Genomic DNA, 19820 nt, shown 5'->3' with positions numbered 1-19820 from the left:
GGTCTTGAAACTAGTGTGGAAGTTTCAGTACACCTCTCCCTGCTGCTCTATCTCTCGGGGGTAGTTCAAAAGAAATTCACTAGGTTGGGATGAAGGAGGTTGGCTTATCAAGAACAGCCAAACAAATTACCTGTTTGAGTTACAAAGTATGAAGGCTTGTTGCAATTGAAATATATAAGACTCTGAGGCCACTTGATGAGGTAGATATTGTCAGGATACTTCCCTATATTGGGGAACACCGTGAAGTGAACATAGATACAGAATGAGCAGTTTTAAAACTGGGATGTGAAGAATGCTGAGAAAACAGTTTCACTAATGCAGGGGTCTTTACTGTGAATAATTACTTGATGGCACTGGATACCCGGAGATCCCCTAGTGGCTTTGAAAATTCAAACTAACATTAGGCAAGCTGAAATCCATACCACAGGGTACTAGTTGGTCACTTCCATTAATGGCAGCAGTAATAGAACATAGAACATAGAAAAATACAGCGCAGTACAGGCCCTTTGGCCCTCGATGTTGCGCCGATCCAAGCCCACCTAACCTACACTAGCCCACTATCCTCCATGTGCCTATCCAATGCCCATTTAAATGCCCATAAAGAGGGAGAGTCCACCACTGTTACTGGCAGGGCATTCCATGAACTCTCGACTCGCTGAGTAAAGAATCTACCCCTAACATCAGTCCTATACCTACCACCCCTTAATTTAAAGCTATGCCCCCTCGTAATATCTGACTCCATGTGTGGAAAAAGGTTCTCATGGTCAACCCCATCTAAACCCCTAATCATCTTGTACACCTCTATCAAGTCACCCCTAAACCTTCTTTTCTCCAATGAAAACAGCCCCAAGTGCCTCAGCCTTTCCTCATACAATCTTCCTACCATACCAGGCAACATCCTGGTAAACCTCCTTTGCACCCGTTCCAGTGCCTCCACATCCTTCCTATAGTATGGCGACCAAAACTGCACACAATACTCCAGATGCGGCCGCACCAGAGTCTTATACAACTGCAACATGACCTCAGGACTCCAGAACTCTACGAATAAAAGCCAGTACGCCATATGCCTTCTTCACTGAACTATTTACCTGGGTGGCAACTTTCAGAGATCTGTATACATGGACACCAAGATCCCTCTGCTCATCCACACTACCAAGTATCCGACCATTAGCCCAGTACTCAATCTTCTTGTTATGTTGTTGCTTAGTTGGTGACCACAAAATGCCAATAATTTCGAATGTGGCATTTGGCTGGAATATCAAACCTTAATAGAAACACGAGTGTAGAATCAGAGTCCACACCAGCCCTCCAAAGAGCATCCCACACAGACCCACACTCCTACCCGATCCCTGTAACCCCATATTTCCCATGGCTAATCCATCTAACCTGCACATCCCTGGACACTATGGCTATTTAGCACAGCCAGGCAACCTAATCTACACAGCTTTAGAGTATGGGAGAAAACTGGAACATGTGCAAACTCCACACAGACTGTCATCTGGCAATAGAATTGAACTCAAATCCCTGGCACTGTAAGGCAGCTGCGCTAACCACTGAGGCACCACGCTGTCCGATAGTAGAGAAGGGAATCCACAATTTGATATAATCATGTCAGACCTAACTGCAGTATTCTATGCCAAGTCCAAATGTACAATGTTGCCATAAATGGAACAGAGCAGTATAAGTTTTACACATACTCTAGTTTACTCTGTCACAAGCAGTACAGGTACAGTATGTGCAGATGACTATTTTATTACATACACTATGTCAAGCCAGGTAATGTGAGTTTCTAAAAATGCTTTCCAGCCCATGGTAGAGGTAGCAGCAGTGTGTTAGAATGGGTGACAGTCAATTGGGCTATTTTGTCCTTGATAATGTTGAGCTCCTTGAGTGTTGTTGGAGCTCCAAGTGGAGAGTATTCCATCACACTTGTTACTTATGCCTTGTAGATGAGGTGGATGGTGAGTTATTTACCCCAAAATTCAAGTGTGATCTGCTTTGTAGCTACAAATTTATTTTGCTAATTCAATTCCATTTCTTGTCAATGATAACCCCCAAAATTTTGAGACCTCCAGATACTTCTTGACATGTTGACACTGGTTATCCTTCTTGACACTATTTGATAGGTCTACGCTTGTTGACACTTTTTGACAGGCCTTGATAAGTTGGACAGCTCCAAACAGTAAGACGTAACTGTCTCCATAGTTAGCTGACCTAAAAGTCCCCAGACCTTTCCCCAAAAAATAATCTCCAAGGTGTCCTGGGACTACATCTGCAGGGGTATCACAGCTGTCCAAATATGTGCCTTGGCTGTCCAAAGACATACACTGAGAACAAAACGCCTTGAGCAGTGTCCACATTCCGTGTTCCACTTTCCGGGGAATCCCAAATACCATTTCAATGAAGGTAGTTGGTCATTTATGTGGTCAACCACTCTTAGAAACCGCATATGTCTGAACCTCTGTCAAAGCCAAATGCCCGCCTGTGAAACTGAGGTGAGGGGTTAGATTTGAGATTCCTGATATTTTCCAGCATTTTCGCCATGGCAGAGATGCTGTCCATCCTGGTGAAAAGCAGAGCTGAAAATTCTGCATTCTTCAAACTAGATTTCTAACGCTGTGGGGTACATGGTCAAGATGGAAGAGCATTGTCTCTTATGTTAAATGAAAGCAGATTTGTTCAACAATTGACGTAGGAATGCCTTTGGAGTCCACATTGGAACTCAGTTGATTTCCTTTTCCCTCTGTTTCCTTAAAAGAAAGAAGACAAGCATAATCCAGCACAGTTTGCAGCCTCCTGGAATAGATATGCCTTTGAGATACACTACTAATGGTGTAAGTACACATTTGGCATATTGTGTGCAAATCTGGGCCCCATATCTCAGGAAGGATGTACTGGCCCTGGAGTATGTTCAGAGGAGGTTCACGAGAATTATTCCAGAAATGAAAAGTTTAACATAGGAGGAATATTTGAGGACTCTGGGTCTATACTCGATGGAGGTTAGAAGGATGAGTGGGCATCTAATTGAAACACACAGAATATTGAATGGTCTGGACAGAGTAGATGGTGGGAAGATGTTTCCATTGGTAGGAAAGACTAGGACCTGGGGGCACAGCCTTAGAGTAAAGGGAAAACCTTTTAGAACCGAGGAAAGGAGAAACATTTTCAGCCAGAGAGTGGTGAATCTATGGAATTCATTGCTACAGAAGGCTGTGAAGGTCAGGTAATTGAGTATATTTAAAACTGACATAGACAGATTCTTGATTGTCAAAGGGATCAAGGGTTATGGGGAGAAAACGGGAGAATGGGGTTGAGAGATTTAGCAGCCATGATTGAATAGTGGAACAGACTCGATGGGATGATGGCCGAAATTCCGTTCCTCTGTCTTATGGTCTTAAGTACCATTTTTAATATAATTAACCTCCCACCTTTGGTTGCTTCTGTTCTTGGAGATCAGTCAGAATACCCAGTCTGAAATTATTTTTTGTGAGGTAACTTTTGTATTTGTGACAGTCCAGTAAATACCATGAAATGCAGCTGAATTGATTCAGAAGCATAAATGATCATCAGTTAAAAAGTCAAACTGAAGGAAGTCAAAACTAAAGTTCCATGAGTGATTTGGATCTTTTTTTGCTGCAAATCAATTTTTACTCAATTGATAAACTATTATCTCTGGTGCCTCGAATAGCAGTCAGTTCAATCTGTTTAAATTAACTGGCTGGCAAAAGACAAAATAGTTTGCACTCAGTAACCTGACTCAGTTCACTGGAGAGTGTTGATCCGAATGTCAACTCATCAGTTTTCCATTCATTATGGCAGAAGCCAGCCTACATCCTTTTCAGTTTAAGCTAAACTTGAAGAAAGACACTCTTCACAGTGAAACTAATGCTTTTGTTTCTTTTTCCTTTTTTTTAACGGTGTTTCTGTTTTTATATATCCAGAAACACTTTCATGCTCAGCTGAATGGTATTTCTTTCTGTTGCCAAATTGACCGTGTTACTTTGCAGCATTATCCAACACCACTAAATCACTTGTGTTTCTACTTAATTATTAATTTACTCACAAAGTTTGTCAAGGGCAGTGCAAGGCAAAGTAAGAAGAGAGGAAGGCGATAAAATCAAAATGTAGTTGACGAAGGAAATAAGGTACTCCACCTCTCAAAAGCATCTAGAGTATGGCTGGGGGGGGGGGGGGGGGGTGAAACTCCCACTCTAGCTCCAAGGACACCTGGGCACGAACGTAGCCACATGAGGGGAAGGCAGTCAGGAACTCTGACTCCCTCCAGTGTCTGCTGCCTGGATCTGTTAATGACCACTTTGGCCAGGCCCAGGCCCAGGCCCAGGCCCAGGAGCAGACCTGCAAGGAAGTGTCCGACTTGTCTGCTCCTCTCCTCACTGGGTGGCCAAAGATTAAGAGTGTGTGGCTGGACTGAAACCAAAAAGAACAACAAAGATTTCTGAAATAACTAAAAAGGGGATCAAACTGTCCACAAACAGCATATACATGGTCCACTAGACTTCCTAGCACTGCACAACAAACAGTTGGACTGTGAGTCCATGAACCAACTTAACCTAAAATTGCATGGGACTGCTGCACGCAACACCCTCCACCCTAGATCCCTAATGGAAAGTGGGAGAACTCTTGTGTAGACAGCCCTCCAGTCTGATGGCAAAGCAGAATGCCAGGAAATGTCCAAGAAGCAGATAAAGGAATAGAATTGGACATTGTGCAGCTTGTACAAGGCACTCCTCTATATCAGGTGGAAGGACAGAGGGGATACCCATGAGCGGCTAATGCTTTTGTTTTTCTAATATTAAATAATAAATTACAGCTGTTAGTTGTATACTTAGATAGTGAGTTCTCCCACTTTCCATTAGCTCAATCCATAAAGAGCTCAATGGCAGAGCTGGAGGATGATAGCTGAACATAAATTAGAGCATCACAACAGTTATGAAGATGAATGAAGGCTGCAACTGAGAAGGGTCGCCAGTGATCTTGGTCTCCATGCCACTGGCTTTGACCACTATCTGCCAAGAATCATGTGGTGGCTGTCTGTGTATCAACCTCCCCATGTTAGAAGCAGTCACACAGGTGCCCTCCCTAGATGTACCAGTCCTACTTACATTCCTTTGGCCATCAGCTAGTGGTGAAGGGAACAGTTTTGTGATATTTGGAAGCCCCTAGACACAAACTCACCCAGCAGGTGATGGGTGTCAGATTCAGTCGTATTGCTCCTGAACAAGGCAGGCAAAGCATTTTGGTGGCTGAGCCCACAGCTGAGCAGCCCTATTTAGGATCTGCTCTGCTCAACCCAATAGAGGAAGGGATGTGCTAAAAACTCCTGACTGGATTATTGTGTCCAGAGGGATTACCCACATGAAGAATAATAAACTTTGAAGCCTGGAATGTAAAAACCCTGATGTACATAACTAACAGTGACTGACCTGAGAGAAGAACTGAGATCATAGCCAGAGAACTGAAGAGATTCCAAATCAACCCAGCTACTCTTTCCAAAACCTCCCTTGCAGACGAAGGACAATTGAAGGAAATGAAAGGTGGTTACACCGCCTTCTGGAAAGGGAAGGCTGTTGATGAGCCCCAAATTCACAGTGTTGATTCATAATTAAGAACCAGCTCATGAGTTGCCTCTCTGAACTTCCTGTGGAGATCAATGACCAACTCATGACCATCTGCCTGATGCTCACCAACAACCAGATGAGCGCTAATGCCCCAACACTTGACTCAGAGGAGGAAGTAAAAGAGACTTTCTATGCCAACCTTGACACACTGTTGTCAAGCATCTCCAAGGAGGACAAGATAATTCTTCTTGGAGACTTCAATTCTAAGTTTGGTTGAGATCACAGCCTTTGAAATGGCACCAAATAAAGGGAAGGTATTGACAACATCAACTCCAATGGAGTCCTTCTCACAAAATGCACTGAGTTCAACCTTACTATCACAAACACTCTTCCATCAGAAAAACAAATGCAAAGTATCTCGCAGGCACCAACTCTCAAAGCAATGGTATCTTGTTGATTATGTCATTGTTTGCTTCAGAGACGTGAATGTTACCAGGGCTATGATCAACTCAGATGACAGCTGGACTGATCACTACCTTACCTGTTCCACAATGACCATTAGAGTACACAGAAAGAGGAGGGTTCAGAAAAAGCAGACCTGGCCAAGATGCAACATCAAGAGCCTGGGTGACTTGGTCACTATGAAACATCTACAGGTTTCACTTGCTAAAACCTACCTCAGGAATATCCAGTTGACATGGGAGAACACTAGAGTCTGCTTAAATTAACCATTCTCAGTACCTGCAATAACACCCTCGGATACAAGTCCAGAAGCCATCAGAAGTAGTTTGATGAGAACAATGTGGAAATTGAACAGCTCATCTCCAAGAAAAGGATAGTTCTCTGTGACTGGCAGAATAACATCAGTTGCAAGATTAAAAGAAGAGCCTATGCCAAAGCTAAGGCTGACGTCCAGAAGAGGGTAAGGGAGCTCAAAAACAAATAATGGACTGTTAAGGCTTTGGAAATCCTGGACCTGGCAGATGGCGGTGACACATAAGTCTTCTTCAGCGATATCACGGCAGTGTATGATCCAAGCTACCACAGTCTAAACTCTCTGTGCTCTAAAGATGGACACAAACTGCTCATGGGCAACAATGCAATAAACACCCACTAGGGAGAGCATTTCCAAGAACTCGAGGGGCTGGTGAGTTGATGTTTCGACCATAAGCTCTTCATCGGGAAAGTGGGTGGAGAGTGTTGAGAGATAAATGGGAGGGGAAGGGGCTGGCGGAAGGTAACTGGGAATGCAATTAGTAGATGGACATGGCAGTGACGGTGATAAGTCAGAGTGGAGGGTGGAGCAGATAGATGGGAGGGAAGATGGACAGGTAGGACAATTCAAGACCCCTGGAAATTCCCACATTCCTGGTGAAGAGTTTATGTTTAAAACATCGACTCTCCTGTTCCTCGGATGCTGCCTGACCTGCTGCACGTTTCCAATGCCATACATTTTGACTATGATCTCCAGCATCTGCAGTCCTCACTTTCTCCAATTTCCAAGAACTCCTCAAGAGTAATTCTAATGTTAACTTAGAAATGATCAGCCAAATCCCAAAGAGATCCATGCAAGGTGACAATAGGAGAATGTCCCAATGTAACCACAGTACAAGATGCCTTAAAGAGCCTAAGAAAGAACAAGGCTGCTGGTCCTGATGGGATTCCTGCATAGATCCTAAAAGAGAGTGGCCCATAGCTCCAAGAACACATAAATGCTTTGCTCTTGAAGATTTGGCTGAAAGAAGAACTTCCCTCGGAACTTAGCGATCTCTGATTATAACTGTAATCAAAAGGATGACAAGGCTGACTGTGGGAATTACAGAGGCATCTCCCTTCTGTCAACCACTCGCAAAGTATTTGTACATTTCTTGCCAATAGACTCAGCCATTACCTCAGGAAATACTCCCTAAATTGCAATGTGGCTTCTGCCCGTCCTGAGGAACAACAGAAATGATCCTTGCAGCACATCAATTACAAGAACAACGTCAGGGAACAGAATCAACTGCTCTACTTGGCCTTCATTGACCTAACTAAGGTCTTTGACACGGTTAATTGTCAGTCTCACTGGTGGATAGTGTCACAATGTGCTGCCCTAATAGACTCATTAGGATGCCAGGCTGCTGCATGATGATATATCTGTGACAGTGCTTAGCAACTGTGGATTGGCGCCTGAGCCTTTCACTGTGGACACGAGGTTAAACACGGCTGCATCGTCGCACCCGCCCTATTCACCATCTTCATTCTTGATTCTTTTGCCATCCACCACCTCACTGGCCAAAACTTGCACAAGGGAACTCAAATATTTTACCGTAATAATGGCAGGCTGTTTGACTTTAATAAGTTCAAGGCTGGGGCAAGATCTCCACCATCTCCAACTTGAAGCTTCAATATGCTGACAACAATATGCCGATCGGGTTTTCAAGATTCTGAAGGGGGAGGGTAAGCAGCCAGAAATCGTGGTACATATTGGCACCAATGATATAGCCAGGAAAGGGATTGAGAATCTGAAAAGTGAATACAGAGAGTTAGATTGGAAGCTGAAGAGCAGGACGAGTAGAGTAGTGATCTCAGGTTTGCTACCAGTGCCATGAGACAGTGAAATGAGGAACAGTCAGCGAATGCAGTTTGACATGTGGCTGCGAGGCTGGTGCAGGAGGGAGGGCTTCAGATACCTAGACCATTGGAATACCTTCTGGGGAAGGTGGGACCTGTACATGAAGGATGGGTTGCACCTGAACTGGAGGGGCATAAATGTCCTGGGTGAGGGATTTGCTCGTGTGATTTGGGAGGGTTTAAACTAGTTTGGCAGGGGGGTGGGAATCAGAGCTACATGTCTGAGGGGGGTCAGTTGCAGACGGTACAGTGACAGGATATATTGAATCTATCAGGGAGTTTTCTTACGCGATGAAACAAAGGGATCGGTTAAAGAATGTCTGCTTTAATGCAAGGAGTGTCTGAAATAAGAGTGATGAACTTAGAGCATGGATCAGTACTTGGGGCTACGATGTTGTGGCCATAACGGAGATTTGGGTTTCACTGGGGCAGGAATGATTGCCTGATGTTCCAGGGTTTAGAATGTTTAGAAAGAACAGGGAGGGTGGAAAAAGAGGAGGGGGTGTAGCGTTGCTAATCAGAGAGTGCATCACAGCTACAGAAACGAAGGTTGTTGAGGAAGATTTGTCTACTGAGTTAGTATGGGTGGAAGTTAGGAACAGCATGGGAACAGCCACCGCATTGGGGGTTTTCTACAGACCACCTAATAGCAGTAAAGAGATTGAAGATCTCATAGGCGAGCAGATTCTGGAAAAATGCAGGGTTGTTGTTATAGGTGATTTAAAATTTCCCAACATTGACTGGAACCTCTGAAGTGCAGATGGTTTGGATGGAGCTGTTTTTGTCAGGTGTATTCAGGGGGGTTTCCTTACTCAGTATGTAGACAGACTGACGAGGGGAGAGGCCATTTTGGATTTGGTGCTTTGCAACGAGTTAGGACAGGTGTCAGATTTGTGATGGGAGAGCACTTTGGTGAAAGTGATCACAACTGCCTCACCTTTAGCATAACCTTGGAGAGTGAAAGGAGCAGTTACCGAGGGAAGATATTTAATTGGGGAAAAGGAAATTATGACGCTATCAGACAGGAGTTGGGAAGTATAGACTGGGAGCAATTGTTCCACAGAAAGGGCACAGCAGACATGTGGAGACTATTTAAGGAGCAGTTGTTGCGAGTGATGCACAAATTTGTTCCCATGAGACAGGTAAGAAGGGGTGGGATTAAGGAACTTTGGATGACAAGAACAGAGGAACTTCTTGTCAAAAGGAAGAAAGCAGCTCACGCAAAGTGGAGGAGGCAAGGATTTAGCACAGCTTTAGAAGATTACAGGCTAGCTAGAAAGGAACTCAGAATTGGACTGAGGACAGCCAGGAGGGGGCATGAAAAAGGCTTGGCAAGAAGGATTAGGGAGAACCCAAAGGCATTTTATTCATATGTGAGGAATAAGTGAATGACTAGGGAGAAGGTAGGGCCGATCAGGGATAGCGGAGGGAACTTGTGTGTGGAGTCTGAGCAGATAGGGGAAACACTAAATGAGTTTTTTGCTTCGGTTTTCACCAAGGAAAGGGAACTTGTTGTAAATGAAAACTCAGATGAGCTAGGATCCAGTCTTGACCAGATCAAGATTAATGAAGTTGATGTGCTGGAAATTTTGGAAAACATTCAGATTGCTAAGTTTCCAGGGCCAGACCAGATTTATCCTAGGCTGCTCCGGGAAGCGAGAAAGGAGGTTGCTAAGCCGTCGACGAGGATATTTGCCTCCTCACTCTCCACAGGAGTCGTATCGGAGGATTGGAAGGAGGAGAATGTTGTTGCTCTTTTCAAAAAGGGTAAGAGGGAAATCCCTGGCAATTACAGACCAGTCAGTCTTACATCTGTGGTCAGCAAAGTTTTGGAAAAAATTTTGAGTGATAGGATTTATGACTAATTGGCAAAGCATAGTGTGATTAAAGGCAGTCAACATGGCTTTGTGAGGGGCAGGTCATGCCTCACACATCTTATTGAGTTCTTTGAGGAGGTGTCAAGACAGGTCGACGAAGGTTGAGCAGTGGATGTGGTGTATATGGATTTCAGCAAGGCATTTGATAGGATTACCCATGGTAGGCTCATTCATAATGTCTGGAAGTATGGGATACAGGGAGATTTGGCTGTCTGGATTCAGAATTGGCTGGCTGACAGAAGGCAGAGAGTGGTTGTAAATGGGAAGTATTCTGCCTGGAGGTCAGTGTTGAGTGGGATCCTGCCGGGCTTTGTTCTTGGGCCTCTGCTCTTTGTAGTTTTTATAAATGACTTGGATGAGGAGGTTGAGGGGTGGGTTAGTCAATTTGCAGATGACACAAAGATTGGAGGTGCCGTCGATACTATAGAGGGCTACTGCAGGCTGCAGCGTGACATAGACAGGATGCAGAGCTGGGCTGAGAAATGGCAGATGGAGTTTAACCTGGATAAATGCAAAGTGATGCACTTTGGAAGTCTGAACCTGAATGCTGAATATAGGTTTAAAGACAGGATTCTTGGCAGTGTGGAGGAACAGAGGGATCTGGGTGTGCAAGTACATAGATCCCTCAAAGTTGCCACCCAAGTGGATAGGTTTGTTAAGAAAGCATATGGTGTTTTGGCTTTCATTAACAGGGGATTGAGTTTAAGAACCTTGAGGCTTTGCTGCAGCTCTACAAGTCCCTGGTGAGACCACACTTGGAATATTGTGTCCAGTTCTGGTCGCCCTTCTGTAGGAAAGATGCAGAGGCTTTGGAGAGGGTGCAAAGAAGGTTTATGAGGATACTGCCTGGACTGCAGGGCTTGCCTTATGAAGAAAGGTTGAATAAGCTCAGACTTTTCTCTCTGAAGAGGAGGAGGAAGAGAGGAGACCTGATCGAGGTGCACAAAATAATGAGAGGAATAGATAGAATCAATGGCCTGAGACTTTTCCCCAAAGCAGGATTGACTAGTACGAGAAGTCATAGTTTGAAGATATTGGGAGGAAGGTATAAAGGAGACGTCAGAGATAGGTTCTTTATGCAGAAAATTGTGAATAAATGGAATGCGTTGCCAGCTGTGGTGGCGGAAGCAGAGTCATTGGGGACATTTAAGTGACTGTTAGACATGCACATGGATAGCAGTGAGTTGAGGGGTGTGTAGGTTAAGTTACTATATTTGACATTAGGATTAAATCTCGGCACAACATCGTGGGCCAAAGGTCCTGTTCTGTGCAGTACTTTTCTATCTATGTTCTAATACCATTGCAGCACAGTGGATCTGTAAAGCATTTGGATGACTTTGCCAAGGCATATAAGCTCCTAGGCCTTACCTTTAATATAAAAAAAACTCTAGTACTCCATCAAGCAACAGGAAACAGTCCCTCCAGCCCTTCTACAATAATGGTCAACAAACATCCCATTGAAAATATGGATCGCTTCCCGTATCTTGGCAGCCTTCTCTCCTCCAAGGCCAACATCGATGCCAAATACAATACCATCTGAGCTGTGCCAGTCGAGCCTATGCCTAACTTAGAAGAAGGGTGTTTGAAGACTATGACCTACAAGCCCAGACTAAACTTGACTACAAAACTGTTGTCCTCTATGGAATTGAAATGTGGACTACCTATACTAGGCACCTTAAAGCATGGAACATCACCACTGGAGATCCCAACAAAAGTTCCAGTGGATCACCTGGGAAGGCAAGTGCACTAATGCCAGCATCTTGAACAAGGCCAACATAACCAGCATCACCACCACCACAATTCAACAGCAACCCTGATGGACTGCCCATGTCATTGTATGCCCAACTCACATCTCCCAGACAGATCATGTACTCCCATCTAAAGGAAAGTCAGTGTGCCCCTAGTGGCTCAAAAAAAATTTCAAAGACAACATCCAAACCAACTTCAAGAAATTCCATATCAACAACAGGGAGGACATGACTACAAACCAGAATCACTGGAGAAACATCATCCACTTTGGGAGCTGTACACCATGAAAATGATCACAGCTGAAGCGACTCTTGTGTGATGAGAGACAGAACATCAGCAAGGCTCACACGCCACCATCTCCAATCACCATTACCACCTACTAATGCCAACACTGCAACAGAATCTGTGGAATCTGAACTGGCCCCTTCAGCCATCTGAAGATCCACAAACAGATGCCCATATGGGGAACAATCACACTTAACCCTAGTAATCGCTGAGCCACAAATCTATTGCAAACTTGTTGGTTCCCCGCAGCACTGGACAAACTCTGGCATGATGTCTAATACATGGTACTTTGATTGTTCATATCACTAGAAGGCAGATGGAATCATGCTCTGAGATTTTATCTTGCATTTGAAAGCTGACTTATTAATTTAATGTATCAAGATGTTCATCAGTGAAGCAGATGCCTGTGTAATGACTATCAGCCCCCAAATCCATTTTATCTTCATCATCTTTAATTTATTTTCATTGTGTTGTCTTTCAAATCATATATTTTCTTTGTTGAATTGTTAAAGGTTTCTTGCTTGCAAATTGTAACACATAGTTATGAAGGTAGAAAAACTGTAAGAAAAATTGGGACTGATCTACCTCTGCCAGTTTTCTACTCCTGCTGAAAATGAAAATGAAATCCTAAAGCTTTTCATGACAAATTTAGAATTCTCTTTTCCTCTGTGATTAGTAATTCGCTGACTCAATAATGGGAATGTATAACTTTGAAGTAAGCGATTTATGAAAATGTGATTTCATTATTAGGTCATGAATTACAGTAAAAATAAATGTTATTTCTTTTATAAAAATGCAGTGGCACAACATGGGCATATGGTATTTTGAAAACATCAAAATAATTTACATTTTCTTATCATCTTATATTAATAATTAGCTTTTAAATATCACTTGATATATGCTAATCATAAGTGCTCCTGCATATTTTATGTTTGATACCAGATTGAAAGTCTATTAAACCTTAAGATGCAACTAAGCACTTTAATGGGTTCTCATATTTTAGCATAATTCACATTAGAATATTCATTAAGGCTATTAATAGATAAATTTAAATTGTCTCAAAATTGTTCAGATGGCACTACATAAGTGGTTTTCTTAAATCAGCTTTTCTTTCAATAGTTTAATTAGTTGCCACAAACAAACTTTGACTACAATTATTTAGTGCTTGATACAAGCTATGTAAAAAGTACATCACTGAAAAACTAAAAATTATATGACATTAAACTAAATAATTAACTTATTAATGCCTTCTTGTGTCGTAAAGATGAGCTGTTTGCATTCTCTCAATAACTGATGTCATATCTAAATTATGGCATGAAAAAATACCTAAGTTGACAGTATAGCAGACACAAAAAGTCATGACTGGAGCTCAGGTCCACTCCAGAAGTAACTAAACTCAGAACAAAGTCTCTGGACAGGAAAATTGGTTGCGTTGGACAAGTCAGATTGAATCTAGAAGAGAAGTGTCAGAAAATGAAGTGGCCATCATGTTGTAAGCTGCAGAGATGTTAGGAATATTGGAACTGAAAGAGATCATTCAGCCCTTTGAATCTGTTCCATCATTTCATTAAACCATGGCTTATCCAAATTATATCCCCATTTCTCCACTTTAATCAAATATCCTTTAATATCCTTCCCTAAAGAAACAAACTATCAATCTAGTTTTCAAATTCCCAATTGAACTAACATTAACAGCTTTGTGGAATAGAGAGAACAGGTTTCTGTTCACTCTGTATAAACATAATTTAGTGCTGCAATTCCAATTACTGTAATTTTAAAATCTCAGAAATCATACAGTTGATAATTGTTTGGGCAGCACAGTAGCTCAGTGGTTGCACTGTTGCCTCACAGCACCAGGGATCCTGTTTCGATTCCAGCCTTGGATGACTGCGTGGAGTTTGCAATTTCTTCCTCTGTCTTGGATATAAGTTTGCTTGCTGAGTTGGAAGACGTTTCATCACCATACCAGGTAAAATCATCAGTGAGCCTCCAGTGAAGCTCTGGTGGTATGGCCTGCTTTTTATTTACGAGTTCAGGTTTCATTGGATTGGTGATATCATTTCCTATTCTTTTTCTCAGGAGGTGGTAAATGGGATCCAAGTCAATATGTTTGTTGATAGAGTTCTGGTTGGAATGCCATGCTTCTAGGAATTCTAGTGCATGTCTCTGTTTGGCTTGTCCTAGGATAGACATGTCATCCCAGTCAAAGTGGTGTCCTTCCTCTTGACTTGGATCCCATTTACCACCCCCGAGAAAAAGAACAGGAAATTACATCACCAACCCAAAGAACCTGAACACAAATAAAAAGCGGACCATACTGGAGACTCACTGATAATGTTATCTAGTATGGTGACAAAACATCTGAAAACATACCTTCCAGCTCAGTGAGCAAACGTACATCCAGAACCTTAACTTGAGCTACAAATCTTCTCGAACTTCCCTATATCTGCCTGAGTTTCTGCCGGACACTCCAATTTTCCCCACAGTCCAAACCTGTGCAGGCTAGATGAATTGGCCATGCTAAATTGCCCTATAGTGCCATGGGACATGCACACCAGGTGATAAGTTATGGGAAACACACGGTTACAGCGTTGCATAGGGTGATGGGTCTGGGGGGGATGCTGGAGGGTCATTGTGGGGTCAATGGGCTGAATGGCCTCTTTTCGCATTGTAGTAACTCTATGTTTAAAGTCTTCCAGCCTCTGGTCTTTGACAGTTCACTGCAAGAGTAGCTCAGCTAATCCCATTCTCTTGCCTTTTCCTCATAGCCTTGCGATGTTTCTTCATCAGTTGCCAATCCAATTCTCTTTCGAGAACAATTACATTTCCATCCACCATGCTGCATTCAAGATCTTGACCACTTGCTGTGTTAAAAACATTTATCCTTAAGTTAATTCTTTTGCAATTCATGTTAAATCTGTGTCCTGTGGTTTGTGACCCTTTCATTCAGTAGGAACAATTTCTCTCTACCTAGTCTTTCTAGATGGTCCAGGATTTTAAATACCTCTATCAAATTTCTTCTTGAACTTGCCTTTTGAGAATGACACGAACTACTTCAATCTATCTATGTCATTGAAGCTATTCGTGCATGGAGTCATTCCTCTAAATCGTTTCAGCTTCCTCTAAAGCCTGAAGTGTGGTGCCCAGAACTGGACAGAATACTCTAATTGGCTGAACCAATTTTTCAAAAATGATTTTCATAACTTCCTCAGTTTTGTACACTATGGGAAAAAAATTATCTTCTCCGAATAGTGGGTTTGCAGGTGGAGTGGGAGGGAGATTTCTTGTCCTAACAGAACATAAACTAATTTTTCTGTTCGATTCTTTACTTTTAAGCTTTACATACAGTATTGGTGTCCCCAGTCAGACTTTTGTCTAGCCTACTTTCGGAGCTGGATATGCTCTGAGGTTCTTTTCAGGTCACCTGGCCTGTCTCAGAATCAGTCCCAACCCCCTCTTCTGAAAATCCGAAGTGCAAGTGGCCACTTTTACAAACTTGGTTTACTGAGGCAAGATTTATCCTTGCTCAAGTCAGTTCAGCACTGCACCCCAGCCCCCTCCCCGAAACTGGGAATGAAAATCAGAGTTTGAAGTTGCACAATCAAGAAGCCAAAGGAAGAAACAAAGATGTGATTTATGTACTGCTATGGCTGACCACCAAATCTCTGAAAGTGCTCAGTGCCAATGCAGTAATTTTGATGTGTCATCATTGCTGTAATGTAGAAAGCATAGCAGCTAATTTGTGTATAGCAAACAGCAATATGATAATAACTTGATCATCTGTTTTGTAGTGAGGGATACATACTGACAAGAATACAGAGTAGTTCCCTAGCCTTCATCAAACAGGTGTCTTGTGAATGTATCCATCCGCCCGATATAACATCTCATCTTAAAGACCTTTGGAAATACAGCACTCCCTCAAAACTGTCCTGGATCATAAGCTAGATTGTTGTGCTTTTGTCCTCAAGAAGGACTTGAACTCAAAATTTTTAATGCAGAGGTCACAATGATGCATTCGAGTTTGGATATCTAGTCAATGCTGATGCACAAAAATAGGCAAAAAGATAGAACGTTCAGGTCAATGGGAGAAAAGATGCTGTTGATCCTTAGTTCTTCATTATATGTTTTTCAATTTGAATGTTATTCTTAATTCCAAAATTCCTGGAACTGTCATTGCTAATCTAGATTTCTGTTTCTCTTTACTCTTTCTGTAGTAAACATATCAACATAAGTGAGGGAACTGAAAATGGATTTGGGTATGGATAATGGACAAATGTGATGCATGCGGAGACACACTGCTAAGAAATGGCACACTGATCTTTGAAGATTCCTCACAAATGATAATCTTTGCAGCTGACTATTTTGCTATTCCATCATCTTCATATCATGCTCGTGGAAGTTATTAATATGGAGAGAACTGATTTTTGATAAAAGCAGATCTTTAGTCAGACTTGAATTCAGCCAGTAAGCTTTGTTTTATTTTGTACTTCTGCCCAGCAGTCTGAAATATTTAAAGCATCAAGGAAGGCTATGATCTGCTGAGAAGCTTTAGATCCACTCTCACAAATTTTCATGCCACTTGTCTTTTAACTGATTCAATACCATTCATCTGTGAAATGACAGAATCCTTACTTTGCAGAAAGAGGCCATTCTGCCCATTAAGTCCATACTGAGCTTCCAAAAGCATCTTACCCAGACCTAGCTCCCCACCCTATCCCTGAAACTCTACAGTTACCATGGCTAGCCCACCTAGCCTGCTCATCCTTTGACAATATGGACAATTTCCCAAGGCTAACAGACCTAAACATTTTTTTATGTGTTTATGGGCTGAAGACATCACCGTCTGGGCCAGCATTTATTGCTCATCTCAGACAGCAGTTAAAGGTCAACCACATTGCTTGGTTTTCAAGTCACATATAGTCCAGACCAGTTAAGGATACCAGTTTCCTTCCCTAAAGGACATTAGTGAGCCAGATAGGCTTTTCCAACAATTGACAATGGATTCATTATCATCATTAATCTTAATTCCAGACTTATTAAAAATTTAATTCTTATTTCAACATCTCTATTGCACAATTCAAATTAGCTCCTGAGTCTCTGGATTAACAGTTCAATGATAATATCACTATGCCATTGTCTCTCCTCAACCTGCTCATCTTTGGACTGTGGGACGAAACTGGAGCACCCGGAGGAAACCCACACAGACATGGGGAGAACATGCAAACTCCACACAGTCACCTGAGGCAGGAATCAAACTGGGTCCCTTGCGCTGTAAGGCAGCAGTGCTAATCACTGAGCTACCCTGCTATAAATTTGTGAATGTGATAACTACAAGTTCTACGCTGTAATTTATGAGATGTTTTCAACAGAAATATGTCTACAGTTGAAATCTTAGCAATTACTACTTTTTAATTAATGTAGTATTCAATATTTTCAGATTGGTAGTATGCAAAATTGATTCCTTTCGGTGATGTATCAGCATTTAAAGGTAAAATTGGGTCAAGTCACTGCTCGTTTAATGGAACTTCTATATCTTCTCCTTTTTAATAAGAACATTGTACTTCTTTTAGATTTGTTTTTGAACAACTGTCATTTTCATTACTGCACTGTGAAAGCATTGACAAGATTTATATTAATTTCTTGTCTATTTGATCACCAAAAATTGATTAAATTGTTCAAGATTTATGTTACTTTGCTCCAAGTCCTGTTCCTCTTGCACTAGAGGTTTTATTCATTATTGTAATGACAGATGTGTATCAATAGATTTTCTATCTTTGAATGAATTGTCAATGGAGTGCAGCAAATTTTCCCTTGTCTAACTGAGTTTGGAGCTTTTAGTAATTTAGTCGACTTTCACATGATTCGCTGGAGTGATTAGCCATATTTTGCCACAGCAACAATGCTGCATGTGCTGATCAATTTAGAAGTCACATCATAGCAATTTAAATATCATTTAAAGTCAATGACAAATCTTAAATATTGGACATCTTGCAAAAGAAGTATAAATGTACATACCGACTGTAGAAATCATCTCTGTAATAATCGTAGTCAAAGTCATAACCGCTGCTGTAAAAGGAAAAATAAGCTTTAATGAGATGCTGTAGAAGAAAAGATTTAATTTCTCCAATTTTAAAGAAATTGATGATTGTTAGATCCATTTAAATGACATTTAATACAAATGAAAATGCTACCATCATTCTGTACGTAAGTAAATCCAATAGACAAAACAACTGAGGTGTACAGAAAATAGGAAACACTGCAATTACTCGGTAGATTATGTCAGTTTCAGGATTCTTTCTTTTAACTAATTCTGACAAAAATGTTTTGAATTCTGTGCATTTTTGAAATTTCCTACTTTTGATTTAGATTTCCAGAAACTGTACACTTTTCATATAATTAGTGGATAATGAAAAACAAAGGGATTTCGATAGTATATTGGGTTTTTCTCTCAAAGTTAGATTGGACTACAGGCCACTTACGTTTTGCACAAGTATTTGTTTTGCGTTTATTAATGATGTTTATTGATTATGGGTCTCTAGGTAGTAGCAGATAACTCTCATAAAATCAATGTCAAAATGTCACCCAACTTACAGGAAATTGGACATGCTGACAGCATCCAGGACCTTTAAGGGTTGGGACTTGTTAGGTTTCTTACAGTCGGAAGGTTGGGGTGGAGTCTGCTGGAATGTGTGGGGATCAGAGGAGGCCAAACTTGCTGTAAATGATTGAGGACGATTTCTCCTCCTGGCCCTACAAAGGAAAGCAACATACAAAACACCGAAAGGCCTTTCTGCATCTGACCCTTTGTCCAGCAGACCTTCAACTAATGCGGGGGCTGCAATGACTTTCCTGCTTTAGCTGGGGTTAAAATTGCAGTCAGTGCCTAACAGTATTTTTAATAAGTACCATGTTAGCTTTGGTTAAGTGGCTTGTTGAGGGAAGACCACGATATGAGATCTGGATGGGGCCTATAATTATAATTATGGAATAATGCAGTTTGGAAAGTGACCATTTGGCCCATCAGGTCTGTTGACTCTTTCAAATCCAAAAGTAATCTAGTTAGATCCATTTTCTTGCATTTTCCAAAAACCCCTGTATTTTTCTCTCTTTCATATATTTATCCAAACTTCTTTTCAAGACGTCAATTACTACTTCAGCAGCTAAGACACCCAGTTCTTTTTTTAGCTGTGTATCTAGTAAGTACGAAAGCAAAATCATTCCTTGACATTCTAGTGAGAGGGTTAACTAAGTGCTAATTGTATACTAGGCATTTTATTCACTGGGAAGTCCTGCTGATGGTGTGTTTGGTTGAATAGCTATTTGATAAACAGTCTCGATGACAGAAGGAAGGAAGGAATTGCACCAGGAAGGCATAACATGAAAAGTTCTAGGAAGTTCTGTTATCTACTAAAAATGTGTGTAAAAAATCAAGTATTTATGCATAAATGTAGAATTATTATTATTAAAATAAAGTTACAGATTTCTAGTTCCTCTGCAGAATCTTTAAATGACTTGCCGTTGTAAAAATTGCATTTGGGCTTTCTATTGAAGCAGATGAAACAAGAATAACAAATGTCTTAGACAGTCTACAATAAAGCTACTCACAGTAATTTGCAGAACAATATAACTCATAAACATTATTTGTTCAATGAAGCAATGGGTTGTCACTGATTACCATGTGCACAGCAACCCAGGCTAACTCTTGTCAGTATCACAT

The 19820-nt window shown here is 41.5% G+C and overlaps 1 protein-coding gene across 2 annotated transcripts in view; it reads right to left on the bottom strand.

Annotated features, from left to right (window-relative positions):
- LOC132815447 (RNA-binding Raly-like protein) overlaps nucleotides 1–19820 on the bottom strand; it is a 495989-nt gene that overhangs the window by 163137 nt on the left and 313032 nt on the right. For both annotated transcript variants that reach the window (XM_060824394.1, XM_060824395.1), the window contains exon 3: nucleotides 18119–18169. In XM_060824394.1, coding sequence (XP_060680377.1) covers nucleotides 18119–18169 — 51 coding nt within the window. The remainder of the gene's footprint in view (nucleotides 1–18118; nucleotides 18170–19820) is intronic.

This window comes from Hemiscyllium ocellatum, chromosome 4 (genome assembly GCF_020745735.1).
Source record: "Hemiscyllium ocellatum isolate sHemOce1 chromosome 4, sHemOce1.pat.X.cur, whole genome shotgun sequence".
Classification (NCBI taxonomy): domain Eukaryota; kingdom Metazoa; phylum Chordata; class Chondrichthyes; order Orectolobiformes; family Hemiscylliidae; genus Hemiscyllium; species Hemiscyllium ocellatum.
Note: the sequence above shows the minus strand (reverse complement) of the source record. Positions and strands in the feature narration are given on the sequence as shown.